The sequence below is a fragment of the Eleutherodactylus coqui genome, chromosome 7 (genome assembly GCF_035609145.1).
Source record: "Eleutherodactylus coqui strain aEleCoq1 chromosome 7, aEleCoq1.hap1, whole genome shotgun sequence".
Taxonomy (NCBI): Eukaryota; Metazoa; Chordata; class Amphibia; order Anura; family Eleutherodactylidae; genus Eleutherodactylus; species Eleutherodactylus coqui.
The window spans coordinates 9,427,511-9,447,016 of NC_089843.1; the positions used below are offsets into that span (position 1 = coordinate 9,427,511).

The 19,506-nt window shown below is 41.6% G+C and overlaps 1 protein-coding gene across 4 annotated transcripts in view; it reads left to right on the forward strand.

The window, feature by feature from the left end:
* LOC136573282 (shootin-1-like) overlaps nt 1–19,506 on the forward strand; it is a 37,131-nt gene that overhangs the window by 11,019 nt on the left and 6,606 nt on the right. For 3 of the 4 annotated variants that reach the window (XM_066574578.1, XM_066574580.1, XM_066574581.1), the window contains 7 exons: nt 7,451–7,597; nt 7,786–7,939; nt 8,013–8,178; nt 8,351–8,412; nt 13,001–13,092; nt 15,054–15,116; nt 16,913–17,081. In XM_066574578.1, coding sequence (XP_066430675.1) covers nt 7,451–7,597; nt 7,786–7,939; nt 8,013–8,178; nt 8,351–8,412; nt 13,001–13,092; nt 15,054–15,116; nt 16,913–17,081 — 853 coding nt within the window. The remainder of the gene's footprint in view (nt 1–7,450; nt 7,598–7,785; nt 7,940–8,012; nt 8,179–8,350; nt 8,413–13,000; nt 13,093–15,053; nt 15,117–16,912; nt 17,082–19,506) is intronic. The other variant, XM_066574579.1, reaches the window with a different exon arrangement.

Below are 19,506 nucleotides of genomic sequence, written 5' to 3' on the forward strand. Positions count from 1 at the left end.
TACAGTCCCCTATTTACAAGAATATAACTACTATAATACTGCCCCCTATGTACAAGAATATAACTACTATAATACTGCTCCTATGTACAAGAATATAACTACTATAATACTGCCCCCCTATGTACAAGAATATAACTACTATAATACTGCCCCCCTATGTACAAGAATATAACTACTATAATACTGCTCCTATGTACAAGAATAAAACTACTATAATACTGCCCCCTGTGTAAAAGAATATGACTACTATAATACTGCCCCCTATGTACAAGAATATAACTACTATAATACTGCCCCCTATGCACAAGAATATAACTACTATAATACTGCTCCTATGTACAAGAATATAACTACTATAATACTGCCCCCCTATGTACAAGAATATAACTACTATAATACTGCCCCCCTATGTACAAGAATATAACTACTATAATACTGCTCCTATGTACAAGAATAAAACTACTATAATACTGCCCCCTGTGTAAAAGAATATGACTACTATAATACTGCCCCCTATGTACAAGAATATAACTACTATAATACTGCCCACTATGTACAAGAATATAACTACTATAATACTGCCTCCTATGTACAAGAATATAACTACTATAATGCTGCCCGCTATGTACAGAAATATAACTACTATAACACTGCTCCCTATGTACAAGAATATAACTACTTTAATACTGCCTCCTATGTACAAGAGTATAACTACTATAATACTGCTCCTATGTACAAGAATATTACTACCATAATACTGCCTCCTATGTACAAGAATATCATTACTATAATACTGCCCCCTATGTACAGAAATATAACTACTATAACACTGCTCCCTATGTACAAGAATATAACTACTTTAATACTGCCTCCTATGTACAAGAGTATAACTACTATAACACTGCTCCTATGTACAAGAATATTACTACCATAATACTGCCTCCTATGTACAAGAACCTAACTACTATAATGCTGCCCCCTATAGACAAAACTATAACTACTATAATACTGCCCACTATGTGCAAGAATATAATAACTATAATACTGCCCCCTATGTACAAAAATATAAATACTATAACACTGTTCCCTATGTACAAGAACATAACTACTATAATACTGCCCATTATGTACAAGAATATAACTACTATAATACTGTCCCCTATGTACAAGAATATAACTACTATAATACTGACCCCTATGTACAAGAATATAACTACTATAATACTGCCCTCTATGTACAAGAATATAACTACTATAATACTGTCCCCTATGTACAAGAATATAGCTACTATAATACTGCTCCTTTGTACAAGAATATAACTACTATAATACTGCTCCTATGTACAAGAATATAACTACTATAATACTGCCCCCTATGTACAAGAATATAACTACTATAATACTGCTCCCTATGTACAAGAATATAACTACTATAATACTGCCCCCTATGTACAAGAATATAACTACTATAATACTGCCTCCTATGTACAGGAATATAACTACTATAATACTGCCCCCTATGTACAAGAATATAACTACTATAATACTGCCTCCTATGTACAAGAATATAACTACTATAATACTGCCCCCTATACACAAAACTATAACTACTATAATACTGCCCACTATGTACCAGAATATAAATACTATAATACTGCCCCCTATGTACAAAAATATAACTACTATAACACTGCTCCCTATGTACAAGTATAGAACTACTTTAATACTGCCTCCTGTGTTCCAGATTATAACTACTATAATACTGCTCCTATGTACAAGAATATAACTAGTATAATACTGCCTCCTATGTACAAGAATATAACTACTATAATTCTGCCCCCTATGTACAAGAATATAACTACTATAATACTGCCCCCTGTGTAAATGAATATAAAAACTATAATACTGCCCCCTATGTACAAGAATATAACAACTGTAATACTGCCTCCTATGTACAAGAATATAGCTACTATAATACTGCTCCTATGTGCAAGACAATAACTACTCTAATACTGCCTCCTATGTACAAGTATGTAACTACTATAATACTGCCCCCTACACACAAAACTATAACTACTATAATACTGCCCACTATGTACAAGGATATAATTTCTATAATACTGCCCCATGTACAACAATATAACTACTATAATACTATACTGCCCCCTATGTACAAAAATATAACTACTATAATACTGCCCACTATGTACAAGAATATAATTACTATAATACTGCTCCCTATGTACAAGAATATAACTACTATAATACTGCCCACTATGTACAAGAATATTACTACAATAATACTGCCCCCTATGTACAAGAATATAACTACTATAATACTGGCCCCTATGCACAAGAATATAACTACTATAATGCTGCCTCCTATGTACAAGAATATACCTACTATAATACTGCCTCCTATGTACAAGAATATAAGTACTATAATACTGCCCCCTATATACAAGAATATAATTACAATAATACTGCCTCCTATGTAAAAGAATATACAACTACTATAATACTGCCTCCTATGTACAAGAATATAACTACTATAATACTGCTCCTATGCACAAGAATATAACTAGTATAATACTGCCCCCTGTGTAAAAGAATATAACTACTACAATACTGCCCCCTATGTTCAATAATATAACTACTATAATACTGCCCCCTATGCACAAGAAGATAACTACTATAATATTGATACTATGTACAATAATATAACAACTATAATACTGCCTCCTATGTACAATAATATAAGTACTATAATACCGCCCCTTATGTACAAGAATATAACTACTATAATACTGCTCCTATGAACAAGAATATAACTACTATAATACTGCCCCCTGTGTAAAAGAATATAACTACTATAATACTGCCCCCTATGTTCAATAATATAACTACTATAATACTGCCCCCTATGCACAAGAAGATAACTACTATAATACTGATACTATGTACAATAATATAAGTACTATAATACCGCCCCTTATGTACAAGAATATAACTACTATAATACTGCTCCTATGTACAAGAATATAACTACTATAATACTGACTCCTATGTACAAGAAAGTAACTACTATAATACAGCCCCCTATGTACAAGAATATAACAACTATAATACTGCCTCCTATGTACAAGAATATAGCTACTATAATACTGCTCCTATGTACAAGACTATAACTACTATAATATTGTCCACTATGTACAAGAATATAACTACTCTAATACTGCCTCCTATGTACAAGAATATAACTACTATAATACTGCCCCCTATACACAAAACTATAACTTCTATAATACTGCCCACTGTGTACAAGAATATAATTACTATAATACTGCCCCCAATGTACAAAAATATAACTACAATAAAACTGCTCCCTATGTACAAGAATATAACTACTTTAATACTGCCTTCTATGTACAAGAGTATAACTACTATAATACTGCCCCTATGTACAATATATCTACTATAATACTGCCCCTATGTACAAGAATATAACTACTATAATACTTCTCCTATGTACAATATATCTACTGTAATACTGCCCCCTATGTACAAGAATATAACTACTATAATACTGCCCCTATGTACAAGAATATAACTACTATAATACTGCTCCTATGTACAATATATCTACTATAATACTGCCCCCATGTACAAGAATATAACTACTATAATACTGCCCTCTATGTACAAGAATATAACTACTATAAAACTGCTCCTATGTACAATATATCTACTATAATACTGCCCCCTATGTACAAAAATATAACTACTATAACACTGCTCCCTATGTACAAGAGTATAACTACTATAATACTGCTCCTATGCACAAGTATATAACTATTATAATACTGCCTCCAATGTACAAGAATATAACTACAATAATACTGCCCTCTATGTACCAGAATATAACTACTATAATACTGCCCCCTATGTACAAGTATATAACTACAATAATACTGCCCTCTATGTACAAGAATATAACGACTATAATACTGCCCCCCATGTACAAGAATATAACTGCTATAATGCTGCCTCCTATGTACAAGTATATAACTACTTTAATACTGCCCCCTATGTACAAGAATATAACTACTATAATACTGGCCCCTATGTACAAGAATATAACTACTATAATACTGCCCCCTATGTACAAGAATATAACTACTATAATACTGCCTCCTATGTACAAGATTATAACTACTATAATACTGTCTCCTATGTACAAGAACATAACTACTATAATACTGCCTCCTATGTACAAGAATATTACTACTGTAGTACTGTCTCCTATGTACAAGAACATAACTACTATAATACTGTCCCCTATGTACAAGAATATAACTACTATAATACTGTCCCCTATGTACAAGAATATAACTACTATAATACTGCCCCCTATGTACAAGAATATAACTACTATAATACTGCCCCCTAATTACAAGAATATATCTACTATAATACTACCCCCTATGTACAAGAATATAACTACTATAATACTGCCCCCTATGTACAAGTATATAACTACAATAATACTGCCCTCTATGTACAAGAATATAACGACTATAATACTGCCCCCCATGTACAAGAATATAACTGCTATAATGCTGCCTCCTATGTACAAGTATATAACTACTTTAATACTGCCCCCTATGTACAAGAATATAACTACTATAATACTGGCCCCTATGTACAAGAATATAACTACTATAATACTGCCCCCTATGTACAAGAATATAACTACTATAATACTGCCTCCTATGTACAAGATTATAACTACTATAATACTGTCTCCTATGTACAAGAACATAACTACTATAATACTGCCTCCTATGTACAAGAATATTACTACTGTAGTACTGTCTCCTATGTACAAGAACATAACTACTATAATACTGTCCCCTATGTACAAGAATATAACTACTATAATACTGTCCCCTATGTACAAGAATATAACTACTATAATACTGCCCCCTATGTACAAGAATATAACTACTATAATACTGCCCCCTAATTACAAGAATATATCTACTATAATACTACCCCCTATATACAAGAATATAACTACTATAATACTGCCCCCTATGTACAAGAATATAACTACTATAATACTGCTCCTATGTACAAGAATATAACTACTATAATACTGCCCCCTATGTACAAGAATATAACTACTATAATACTGCTCCTATGTACAATATATCTACTATAATACTGCCCCCATGTACAAGAATATAACTACTATAATACTGCCCTCTATGTACAAGAATATAACTACTATAATACTGCTCCTATGTACAATATATCTACTATAATACTGCCCCCTATGTACAAAAATATAACTACTATAACACTGCTCCCTATGTACAAGAGTATAACTACTATAATACTGCTCCTATGCACAAGTATATAACTATTATAATACTGCCTCCAATGTACAAGAATATAACTACAATAATACTGCCCTCTATGTACCAGAATATAACTACTATAATACTGCCCCCTATGTACAAGTATATAACTACAATAATACTGCCCTCTATGTACAAGAATATAACGACTATAATACTGCCCCCCATGTACAAGAATATAACTGCTATAATGCTGCCTCCTATGTACAAGTATATAACTACTTTAATACTGCCCCCTATGTACAAGAATATAACTACTATAATACTGGCCCCTATGTACAAGAATATAACTACTATAATACTGCCCCCTATGTACAAGAATATAACTACTATAATACTGCCTCCTATGTACAAGATTATAACTACTATAATACTGTCTCCTATGTACAAGAACATAACTACTATAATACTGCCTCCTATGTACAAGAATATTACTACTGTAATACTGTCTCCTATGTACAAGAACATAACTACTATAATACTGTCTCCTATGTACAAGAATATAACTACTATAATACTGTCCCCTATGTACAAGAATATAACTACTATAATACTGCCCCCTATGTACAAGAATATAACTACTATAATACTGCCCCCTAATTACAAGAATATATCTACTATAATACTACCCCCTATGTACAAGAATATAACTACTATAATACTGCCCCCTATGTACAGGAATATAACTACTATAATACTGCTCCTATGTACAAGAATATAACTACTATAATACTGCCCCCTATGTACAAGAATATAACTACTATAATACTGCTCCTATGTACAATATATCTACTATAATACTGCCCCCATGTACAAGAATATAACTACTATAATACTGCCCTCTATGTACAAGAATATAACTACTATAATACTGCTCCTATGTACAATATATCTACTATAATACTGCCCCCTATGTACAAAAATATAACTACTATAACACTGCTCCCTATGTACAAGAGTATAACTACTATAATACTGCTCCTATGCACAAGTATATAACTATTATAATACTGCCTCCAATGTACAAGAATATAACTACAATAATACTGCCCTCTATGTACCAGAATATAACTACTATAATACTGCCCCCTATGTACAAGTATATAACTACAATAATACTGCCCTCTATGTACAAGAATATAACGACTATAATACTGCCCCCCATGTACAAGAATATAACTGCTATAATGCTGCCTCCTATGTACAAGTATATAACTACTTTAATACTGCCCCCTATGTACAAGAATATAACTACTATAATACTGCTCCCTATGTACAAGAATATAACTACTATAATACTGCCCCTATGTACAAGAATATAACTACTATAATACTGCCCCCTATGTACAAGAATATAACTACTATAATACTGCCTCCTATGTACAAGATTATAACTACTATAATACTGCCTCCTATGTACAAGAATATTACTACTGTAATACTGTCTCCTATGTACAAGAATATAACTACTATAATACTGTCCCCTATGTACAAGAATATAACTACTATAATACTGTCCCCTATGTACAAGAATATAACTACTATAATACTGCCCCCTAATTACAAGAATATATCTACTATAATACTACCCCCTATGTACAAGAATATAACTACTATAATACTGCCCCCTATGTACAGGAATATAACTACTATAATACTGCTCCTATGTACAAGAATATAACTACTATAATACTGCCCCCTATGTACAAGAATATAACTACTATAATACTGCCCCCTAATTACAAGAATATATCTACTATAATACTACCCCCTATGTACAAGAATATAACTACTATAATACTGCCCCCTATGTACAGGAATATAACTACTATAATACTGCTCCTATGTACAAGAATATAACTACTATAATACTGCCCCCTATGTACAAGAATATAACTACTATAATAGTGCTACCTATGTATAAGGATATGAAGCATTGAACCATGCACATGTGTTCACAGACTACTAGGCACATTAGAGAAGTGATGTCCGGCTCTTGACAATATCATGAATACTTTTTTCCTCAGGTTCTTAAACAGAAGAAGGCCATCTCCCGGCAGAGCATGATCCTAATGCAGAATGTACAACCCAATGAGATGTTGATGAAAGCACTGGATGATGTTTCCTCCCTCACTACAACCCTGGAGGACACCAAGCAGGAACTAAAGACGAAGGTGATCAGTGGTCCTTATGGATTCATACACATACTTACCTGCCGGATCATGTGAGAACTGCCTAGTAACAGTTTGCTACTGATCTGGTTTATTTGACTCTATGGTTTGATAATGTTTGCTGAGCTAATGTATCTAAGCCCTTGTACCTAGTTGGAGTATCTCTTTATGACTATCGTTCTTTTCGGCAGGTCATGAGCCTAGAGTCACAGTTATCGGAGAGGCCAACACAAGAGGAACTTCTCACCATTAAGGAAAACTTCAATGTAATAAACTCAGAAAAAAGCGAATTAGAAGAAGAACTCAAGGTGATGAAGGAGAAGTGCAGACTGCTGGAAGAGAGAGGTAAGGAAACCTGTGGTCTTCTAAGGGGACCAACAAAATGGAGACCTCGAACCCACCATCTGCTTTCTTGCAGTTAAATCCCTGGAAGAAGAAATGCAAAGAAAAGGAACGTTGGCCAACTCAACGGATGATGTATTTATGTTGCCATCACCTGTCTCACTACTTCCTCCTCCTCCTCCTCCACCGCCTCCTCCTCCACCACCACCACCACCATGTCCTCTTTCCAAGACTCCAGAAGAGTGAGACTAATATGCTGGGTGCTGTATGGGGTCTGCAGAAACATGTGGGGACTCATAAAGGCTTCACGTTAGGTCCATGTATCTACTCTGACTATCACTTGCTCTAGTCTCCAGTTAGGTCAGTTTTAGTACCAATGACATGAAATAATATACTGATCTGTTCTTCTTCCAGCCCCCTGTTATTAATAAAACAGAGACGAGGACTTCGAACATCCAAGGGGTCTCCAGTGACAGGTAAGTAACTATTACTCCAGAGGATATTTCATAGTGGTCAGTGGTGAAGGCTCGGTGGGTGATACAATAAGCCTTGAATGCCACCTGGGTAATGGAGTATGCTTTAGGAGGAGACCTCTGCAGTGTGTGATGTCAGGAAGTCTGTGCAGTGAGCGAGGTCAGGAAGTCTGTGCAGTGAGCGAGGTCAGGAGGTCTGTGCAGTGAGCGAGGTCAGGAGGTCTGTGCGGTGAGCGAGGTCAGGAAGTCTGTGCGGTGAGCGAGGTCAGGAAGTCTGTGCGGTGAGCGAGGTCAGGAAGTCTGTGAGGTGAGCGAGGTCAGGAAGTATGTGAGGTGAGCGAGGTCAGGAAGACTGTGCGGTGAGCGAGGTCAGGAAGACTGTGCGGTGAGCGAGGTCAGAAAGACTGTGCGGTGAGCGAGGTCAGGAAGTCTGTGCGGTGAGTGAGGTCAGGAAGTCTGTGCGGTGAGCGAGGTCAGGAAGTCTGTGTGGTGAGCGAGGTCAGGAGGTCTGTGCAGTGAGCGAGGTCAGGAGGTCGGTGCGGTGAGTGAGGTCAGGAAGTCTGTGCGGTGAGCGAGGTCAGGAAGTCTGTGCGGTGAGTGAGGTCAGGAAGTCTGTGCGGTGAGCGAGGTCAGGAAGTCTGTGCTGTGAGTGAGGTCAGGAAGTCTGTGCGGTGAGCGAGGTCAGGAAGACTGTGCGGTGAGCGAGGTCAGGAAGTCTGTGCGGTGAGCGAGGTCAGGAAGTCTGTGCGGTGAGCGAGGTCAGGAAGTCTGTGTGGTGAGCGAGGTCAGGAGGTCTGTGCAGTGAGCGAGGTCAGGAGGTCGGTGCGGTGAGTGAGGTCAGGAAGTCTGTGCGGTGAGCGAGGTCAGGAAGTCTGTGCGGTGAGTGAGGTCAGGAAGTCTGTGCGGTGAGCGAGGTCAGGAAGTCTGTGCTGTGAGAGAGGTCAGGAAGTCTGTGTGGTGAGCGAGGTCAGGAAGTCTGTGTGGTGAGCGAGGTCAGGAGGTCTGTGCAGTGAGCGAGGTCAGGAGGTCGGTGCGGTGAGTGAGGTCAGGAAGTCTGTGCGGTGAGCGAGGTCAGGAAGTCTGTGCGGTGAGTGAGGTCAGGAAGTCTGTGCGGTGAGTGAGGTCAGGAAGTCTGTGCGGTGAGCGAGGTCAGGAAGTCTGTGTGGTGAGCGAGGTCAGGAGGTCTGTGCAGTGAGCGAGGTCAGGAGGTCTGTGCGGTGAGCGAGGTCAGGAAGTCTGTGCGGTGAGTGAGGTCAGGAAGTCTGTGCGGTGAGCGAGGTCAGGAAGTCTGTGCGGTGAGCGAGGTCAGGAAGTCTGTGTGGTGAGCGAAGTCAGGAGGTCTGTGCGGTGAGCGAGGTCAGGAGGTCTGTGCGGTGAGCGAGGTCAGGAGGTCTGTGCAGTGAGCGAGGTCAGGAGGTCGGTGCGGTGAGTGAGGTCAGGAAGTCTGTGCGGTGAGCGAGGTCAGGAAGTCTGTGCGGTGAGTGAGGTCAGGAAGTCTGTGCGGTGAGCGAGGTCAGGAAGTCTGTGCTGTGAGTGAGGTCAGGAAGTCTGTGTGGTGAGCGAGGTCAGGAAGTCTGTGTGGTGAGCGAGGTCAGGAGGTCTGTGCAGTGAGCGAGGTCAGGAGGTCGGTGCGGTGAGTGAGGTCAGGAAGTCTGTGCGGTGAGCGAGGTCAGGAAGTCTGTGCGGTGAGTGAGGTCAGGAAGTCTGTGCGGTGAGTGAGGTCAGGAAGTCTGTGCGGTGAGCGAGGTCAGGAAGTCTGTGTGGTGAGCGAGGTCAGGAGGTCTGTGCAGTGAGCGAGGTCAGGAGGTCTGTGCGGTGAGCGAGGTCAGGAAGTCTGTGCGGTGAGTGAGGTCAGGAAGTCTGTGCTGTGAGCGAGGTCAGGAAGTCTGTGCGGTGAGCGAGGTCAGGAAGTCTGTGTGGTGAGCGAAGTCAGGAGGTCTGTGCGGTGAGCGAGGTCAGGAGGTCTGTGCGGTGAGCGAGGTCAGGAGGTCTGTGCAGTGAGCGAGGTCAGGAGGTCGGTGCGGTGTTACGTGTGCTGCTGGGATCTGTGGTACTATGTACTCCTAGGAGCACAGTCAGGCGGTTGAGGGTTAATTGAGCTGGCTGGGTGTGGTACTTCCTGCTAGCCAATCTCCTGGTTCTGTGCTCATATATAAACCCAGCTCCTGTCAGTCTCTGGCTGGGTTCCCTAGGGTGAGTACTCATGTTAGTTCTGTGTTCTGTAACTTGTTATTAGTCATGTTCAGCTTGTTCCCCCTCTGATCTGTGTTTGCAAGTAAGTCTATTGTGTGGCTCTGCTTCCCCAAGATTGTCTGGACACCTGTCGTCCGAGTCTGCAGTACATGCAGCCCCCTTTTCCTTCCCCCTGTTCAGGTGCAGCCTCCAGAAATCTTATGTCTTACTCTGGGTGTCAGTTGGTGTAACTGGACACTCCCCCATGTCAGCTTGTGTAGCAGACTGTCTATTCCCCCCGGTATGAGGACACATAGACTTGCGGTGAGTTCCTTCTGTGTGCATGTGATCTGAGTGGAGTCTGTCTGGCTGTGTGCCCTGTACTCTGTCCTGTTCCTGATGCAGCTGGCTGTGTGTCCAGTGCTCTGTTATGTCCTGTTGCAAGCTTTGCTGAGTGATTTTTGTCTTGCTGGTTCATGTCCGTTTGTACGTTTAGATTCTGTCAGTTTCTTGTCTGTTTGCTGTGTGACCTGCTATCTGTGTCCTGTCCTGTTTCAGCTTTCTGTGTGAACTCTGTCCGGTTCTGCTGGACTCCTGGTTAGTGTAGGGACTAGCCGTATAACCAGGAGCCGTGAAGTGGCCCGCTAGCTTTCAACATCTTGTACAACATGTCAACCAATACCTGGTATTTACGTTCAGTTTATCTGTTTCTAGTGGTTGCATGTTATGTGCTGTGTATCCGGTTCTGTTTCTGTCATGTGGCATGGTATGCCTCCTGTTCTGTGGCGTGGTTCCTAGGATCAGCTAGGGCCGAGTTCCGAAGACCGCTGGGCTGCCCTTATTGGGGCAATGTTCCCCGCTTAGGTAGGGTCATGCCAACCTCCCGGTAGTACAGGGTCAGTTTGCTAGTAACCTGTGTGAATCCTGTGTGACCCTGGTGCTACCTGTGTGCGTCCATTACATTTCCCATTTTTGGGTGCGATCGTGTGGGCTCCCATGTTTAGGTTGCCCACACGATCGTAACAGCGGTGAGCGAGGTCAGGAGGTCGTTGCGGTGAGTGATGTCAGGAGGTCATTGCGGTGAGTGATGTCAGGAGGTCGGTGCGGTGAGTGATGTCAGGAGGTCGGTGCGGTGAGTGATGTCAGGAGGTCGGTGCGGTGAGTGATGTCAGGAGGTCGGTGCGGTGAGTGATGTCAGGAGGTCGGTGCGGTGAGTGATGCCAGGAGGTCGGTGCGGTGAGTGATGCCAGGAGGTCGGTGCGGTGAGTGATGCCAGGAGGTCGGTGCGGTGAGTGATGCCAGGAGGTCGGTGCGGTGAGTGATGCCAGGAGGTCGGTGCGGTGAGTGATGTCAGGAGGTCGGTGCGGTGAGTGATGTCAGGGGGTCGGTGCGGTGAGTGATGTCAGGGGGTCGGTGCGGTGAGTGATGCCAGGAGGTCGGTGCGGTGAGTGCTGTCAGGAGGTCGGTGCGGTGAGTGATGTGAGGAGGTCGGTGCGGTGAGTGATGTGAGGAGGTCGGTGCGGTGAGTGATGTCAGGAGGTCGGTGCGGTGAGTGATGTCAGGAGGTCGGTGCGGTGAGTGATGTCAGGAGGTCGGTGCGGTGAGTGATGTCAGGAGGTCGTTGCGGTGAGTGATGTCAGGAGGTCGGTGCGGTGAGTGATGTCAGGAGGTTGGTGCGGTGAGTGATGTCAGGAGGTCGGTGCGGTGAGTGATGTCAGGAGGTCGGTGCGGTGAGTGATGTCAGGAGGTCGGTGCGGTGAGTGATGTCAGGAGGTCGGTGCGGTGAGTGATGTCAGGAGGTCGGTGCGGTGAGTGATGTCAGGAGGTCGTTGCGGTGAGTGATGTCAGGAGGTCGTTGCGGTGAGTGATGTCAGGAGGTCGTTGCGGTGAGTGATGTCAGGAGGTCGTTGCGGTGAGTGATGTCAGGAGGTCGTTGCGGTGAGCGATGTCAGGAGGTCGTTGCGGTGAGCGATGTCAGGAGGTCGTTGCGGTGAGCGATGTCAGGAGGTCGTTGCGGTGAGCGATGTCAGGAGGTCGTTGCGGTGAGCGATGTCAGGAGGTCGGTGCGGTGAGCGATGTCAGGAGGTCGGTGCGGTGAGAGCTGTCAGGAGGTCGGTGCGGTGAGCGATGTCAGGAGGTCGGTGCGGTGAGCGATGTCAGGAGGTCGTTGCGGTGAGCGATGTCAGGAGGTCGTTGCGGTGAGCGATGTCAGGAGGTCGGTGCGGTGAGTGATGTCAGGAAGTCGGTGCGGTGAGTGATGTCAGGAGGTCGGTGCGGTGAGTGATGTCAGGAGGTCGTTGCGGTGAGTGATGTCAGGAGGTTGGTGCGGTGAGTGATGCCAGGAGGAGTGTGGTTCACGGTGAGATTATCCATACTGTGTACTGTCCTCTATCTCACTAATTTGCTGTTGTATTGGCAGATGGCCCTGGTGCCAGAGCTGACGCAGTGCGAGAAATGATAGAAAGAATTAAGAACGGAGTGGTACTGAGGCCGGCAAAGAACACCAGAAAGGTTCATCTGCATCATTAGCCCCTCCCCCTATCCCATCATCGTTATATGTGTAATTAGCGTGACCCGAGGTGAAGTTCTGCTACAGTGCCAGAGATTTCTAGTAGAGACTGTGTCTAAGAGCCCAGAGACTTACTTCTGCACTTCTCTAGTAATCACGGCACCAGTCCGGTAGGAAAGCCTGATTTTTTGACGATACCTGGCCTAGCAGCTATATGTGGGACCCCACAAGCAGGTAGATTGAGAGATGGAGCACACGTGGTGATGAACAGTAATGGTCTTTTGCAGCTGAATTGACTGCACAGTCTCGTTAACTCGGCACAGAGTTTCACAATATTACAACATAGTTTCATTACTTGGCAATGCTGACTCTACAACTTAGCAACACTGTCTCAGTTGGTCAGCCCTGCGGGATCCAGCCTCTGTAGACCCTTATCAGGCTTTGCTTGGCTTTTCGAACACTCTCAGCATATATGGAGCCTCTCTGAACATTTCCCAGTGTTGTACACTGAGTCTTTTAATGGCGCTTGCACTTTTTCAGCAGTACAGCCGGTTGATGACCAGAGCTGCCAGAGCTGCCACAGCCCCACTGACCGGGCATTCTCAGTTGCTACCATGAGGCTCCAGGGCTTTCCACAGCTCAAGATTTCAAGCCGAACCCAACCTTTTCCACAGAAGGTTTCTCTCATGGCTCAGGACTCTGGCTTCACACAACCTTACACTGACCTCTTGTACTTGCTGCTTATTCCTCCTCTGCAACCAAATGAAACAACATCTTGCATGCCACTTTTTGCACCAAACTAGGGTTGCCACCTTTATCACAAAAAATACACAGCTAATGTAAAAAGGGCGGGTTCAGAGGGCAGAAGTTATCAGCATGTAGGACTTTACTTTTGTTATTTTAGTGGCCCCTATTGTGGTAGCGTCCTCAGTGTTAATAGTGCGGCCCTTAGTGACCTTAATAGTAATAGTGCACTCTTAGTGGCCCCAATAGTAAGGGTTCCCCCATTAGTGTTACCAGTAGCAACAGTGCACCCCTTAGTGGCCCCAATAGTAATAGCTCACCACCTATTGGCCCTAATAGTAACAGTTTCCCCATTAGTGGCCCCAATAGTAAGTGTGCTCTCCTCACCCCTGAACAACACCCATGGCAGTAGGTATTTTACTCACTGAAGCAGGTCCGGTCTGCCCACCATGGCTGTTGTACACAGAGACCCTGCTTCCTCCCCCGGTGTCTGCATTCCTATGCAGCGCAGACGCTGGGGGAGGAAGTAAGGCCTTTACACACAGAAGTCGCGCAGCTAGACCTGACCGGCTTCAGTGAGTAAGCCACTTGCTACCAAGCTGGAGGTTCTTACAGGGGGCAATTACTTGTTACTGGCCATTAATATGATTGGTGAAAAATAAATACCAGACCAAGCTCTTGGAACTTAATTACCGCTTGTAGTGGTGGATTAATGACTGCGTGGCAACCCGATACCAAGCACAGGCACCACCCTCACCATAAGGGGTGAGATGTGCTCTACCATTCCTCCATCAGACACACATAGCCTGCCAACATGGTGAACGGTTATGGAAACCTTCAATGACTGGGACCAGAATACCCAGATAATGTCCACGCAGGCCACGACAGAGACGGTTACAATGCCCTAATTGCACATATACACGCAATTAGCCGCATTCTACAGCATCTCTTCAAACTCGGGCAATTCCAGTATTTAGCCAACTACACATAGTTAACCCTTTGTGTCGGCTCATCCATGGGGGTCTGTCTTAGCTTCATCAGCTATGAAGTTGGGCAAAGAAGCATGGCGGAGCTCACAGCCGGCCGCCCTCTGCCCTGCTGTAGTAATTAGATCTTTCTCACATTGGAGTAACCTTCCTTTTCCTATAAGATTGAAGAAATTTTCTGTAATTTGGGAATTCCAACAATTAATTTAACCTATTTTTCCCGATTTCCCCAGGATCCGGCTGCAGCCACCAGCAAACGGAGAAGTGTCATCAATGAGCTCCAGGGCATACTGTTGGTGAGTGTGAACGGCAGATGTCTGACTGCCCTGCTGTATTGTGATGGAAGGCCGGGACCCAATCACTGCAGCTACCACTCTGCTGGATGGCATTGTGGGGAATGTAGCTAGCGTTAGTTCTAAACTCGAGGAGGCATGTTTAGTACTTGGTTACGCCACGATTGTGTCATCGAAAAATTGCAATTATGGTGAAAATATCAAATTGCAAATTTTTGAAGATGCCTGCTGTCCTCTGACCGTTTTTGTAAGTGGCAGGGGCGTAGCATTAGTGGGGGGGTCTTTATTTATAACTAAAATTCTAAGGCAACTTGTAGCTAGATTTAAAATATCCTGCATGGCTGCCCCCGTAGAGGCAACAAATGTATTAAGAAACTTTGGGCTTCTTAAAGGGGATGTCCAGTTGTAAACTATTGGTGGCCGATCTTCATGATACATCATCAGTCGTGGATTGGCAGGGTCCATTGCCTGGAACCCCCAGCTGTTCACCAGGCAATCACTCTTGGGCACTGAGCTAATTTCTGCAGGAAGCAAACGGTTCCGTTTTCCCTGCAGTGGTCCAGCATGGTATTGCAGGTATAATTACCATTTTAATAAATGGGCCATTGATCTGCAATACCGAGCCTGGCCAATGCAGTGGGACGTAGCTGTCTGCTTCCTGCAGAAATAACCTTAGTGCATGAGTGCACCTGCCCAGCAGACAGCTGATAGGTGAGGGTCTCAGGCACCAGGCCTCCCACACCTACTATTGATAACCTCTGCTGAAGAAAGGCCATAAGTACTGTACAACTGGACAACCCCTTCGATTCATTTGTCGCACATCACTACAGCGCTAACTTTACCTTCATGGCCATATGAACTGCCGGTCTAAGTAAATAGGTCTTGACATCTCCTCCAATGCACCACCAGGGAGGACACATTTATTATCTGGCTCGTGGGAGATGTGTGGTGGCAAGAAAAAGAAAAAAACTATTAAAACATTTGTCACAAATGCCTAAATTACTGCTTTTTCAGGATTTATGCCAGCCTGGTTTAGCCATAGGGGGCGTGGCCAGATATACTATAAGTTATGCAAGCTCCTAACTGACGTGGGTTTCAGGGTTGGCATATATACGTGCCTACAGATGCGACAAATGTCCTTGAAGCTTGTGCCTCCACATTACTTCACACCAAGGCAACACAACACCAGTCTAAGTAAGTATACCCCAATATATCCTATATAGACAGTGAACAAGCTGGGCCAGTGGAGGAGTGTAGGATACTGAAGCCTGGCAAGTAACAGGAGACCAGCAGAATTCTGAGCGCAGCTCTGGATGTGACTGCAGAACAAAATATTCTTGAATCGCTGAACATTTGAAGCAAATTTAAGAAACCTCTGAAATGTACCGCTTCTTCTATCTACAGTTAATATTTCATAACAACTTTTAATAGAGGGTTAAATGCTTCAAGAGGGTTCATGTGTGACTGGGAAGTAAGAGAAATCTAGAGCACAGATAACACTGCTGGCCTGGTGACCCCCTAACACTAATTCAGAGAACATAAAACCTTCACTCCCTAATCAGTGACTATTGTTATAAGTCCAAATTAATCACATCCATGTCTGTGCCTTGTCATAAGTATGTGTGTATAAATATGTATGCGTCATCCGATCTTTTCCATTATGCTTTGATGAAGGACTCAGAGTAAGTCTGAAAGCTCGCTGTAACATCATGGATTTTTGTTGGCCATTAAAGGGTCTCATATCTACAGGATAACTTGATTTGTTTTTGTTGGGAACAATCACATTTTCCTATCTACAGAACACAATGCGGAAACCAACACGGCGAGGAAGCCGCCACCGGTTAAGCCGCAGAGCCAAAGGTAGTGAACTGGAGTCGGTTTTGCAAAGACGTCGACGACTAACAGATACTCCTCAGAAGACCGAAAGCCTTAAAAAGAACATAAAAAGCGGTGAGAGTTCACAAAAGAGTAAGCTTTCTTTCAAGATGCCACAAGAAAGAGTAAATGTGCCATTATGTGAGGACAGAAAGGAAGTGGCAGATAACTATCACAGCAATCAAACATAGTAGTTCTGTTCTTTTTCATAGAGGGGCGGTATTATAGTACTTATATTCTTGTACATAGGGGGCAGTATTATAGTAGTTATATTCTTGTACATAGGGGGCAGTATTATAGCAGTTATATTCTTGTATAAAGGGGCAGTATTATAGTAGTTATATTCTTGTATATAGGGAGCAGTATTATAGTAGTTATATTCTTTTACATAGAGACAGTATTATAGTAGTTATATTCTTGTACATAGCGGGCAGTATTATAGTAGTTATATTCTTGTATATAGGAGGCAGTATTATAGTAGTTATATTCTTGTACATAGGGGGCAGTATTATAGTAGTTATATTCATGTACATAGGGGGCAGTATTATAGTAGTTATATTCTTGTACATAGGGGGGCAGTATTATAGTAGTTATATTCTTGTACATAGGAGCAGTATTATAGTAGTTATATTCTTGTACATAGGAGGCAGTATTATAGTAGTTATATTCTTGTACATAGAAGCAGTATTATAGTAGTTATATACTTGTGCATAGGAGGCAGTATTATAGTAGTTGTATTCTTGTACATACATGGCAGTATTATAGTAGTTATATTCTTGTACATAGGAGTCAGTATTATAGTAGTTATATACTTGTGCATAGGAGGCAGTATTATAGTAGTTATATTCTTGTGCATAGGAGGCATTATTATAGTAGTTATATTCTTGTACATAGCAGCAGTATTATAGTAGTTATATTCTTGTACATAGGAAGCAGTATTATAGTAGTTACATTCTTGTACATAGGGGGCAGTATTATGGTAGTTATATTCTTGTACATAGGGGGTAGTATTATAGTAGTTATATTCTTGTACATAGGAGCAGTATTATAGTAGTTATATTCTTGTACATAGGGGCAGTATTATAGTAGCTATATTCTTGTACATAGGAGCAGTATTATAGTAGTTATATTCTTGTACATAGGGGGCAGTATTATAGTAGTTATATTCTTGTACATAGGGGGCAGTATTATAGCGGTTATATACTTGTGCACAGGAGGCAGTATTATCGTAGTTGTATACTTGTACAAAGGGGGCAGTATTATAGTAGTTATATTCTTGTACAAAGGAGCAGTATTATCGGAGTTATATTCTTGTACATAGGGGCAGTATTATAGTAGTTATATTCTTGTACATAGAGTACAGTATTATAGTAGTTATATTCTTGTACATAAGGGGGCAGTATTATAGCGGTTATATACTTGTGCATAGGAGGCAGTATTATCGTAGTTTTATTCTTGTACCTAGAGGGCATTATTATAGTAGTTATATTCTTGTACATAGGGGTAGTATTATAGTAGTTATATTCTTGTACATAGAGGGCAGTATTATAGCAGTTATATTCTTGTACATAGAGGGCAGTATTATAGTAGTTATATTATTGTACATAGAGGGCAGTATTATAGTAGTTATATTCTTGTACACAGAGGGCAGTATTATAGTAGTTATATTCTTGTACATAGAGGGCAGTATTATAGTAGTTAAATTCTTGTACATAGGAGGCAGTATTGTAGTAGTTATATTCTTGTACATAGGGGGTAGTATTTTATTAGTTATATTCTTGTACATAGGAGCAGTATTACAGTAGTTATATTCTTGTACATAGAGGGCAGTATTATAGTAGTTGTATTCTTATACATAGAGGGCACTATTATAGTAGTTATATTCTTGTACATAGAGGGCAGTGTTATAGTAGTTCTTCCTTGTACATAGGAGCAGTATTACAGTAGTTATATTCTTGTACATAGGAACAGTAGTATATTAGTTATATTCTTGTACCTAGGAGGCAGAATTATAGCAGTTATATTCTTGTACATAGAGTGCAGTATTATAGTAGTTATATTCTTGTACATAGGGAGCAGTACTATAGTAGTTATATTCTTGTACATAGGGAGCAGTATTATAGTAGTTATATTCTTGTACATAGGGGGCAGTATTATAGGAGTTATATTTTTATACATAGGGGCCAGTATTATAGTAGTTTTATTATTGTAAATAGGGAGCAGTATTATAGTAGTTATATACTTGTACATAGAGGGCAGTATTATAGTAGTTATATTCTTGTACATAGAGATCATTATTATAGTAGTTGTATTCTTGTACATAGAGGGCACTATTACAGTAGTGATATTCTTGTAAAAATTGGCCGTATTATACTAGTTATATTCTTGTACATAGGGACAGTATTGTAGTAGTTAAATACTTGTACATAGGGGGCAGTATTATAGTGGTTATATTCTTGTACATAGGGACAGTATTGTAGTAGTTAAATACTTGTACATAGGAGGCAGTATTATAGTA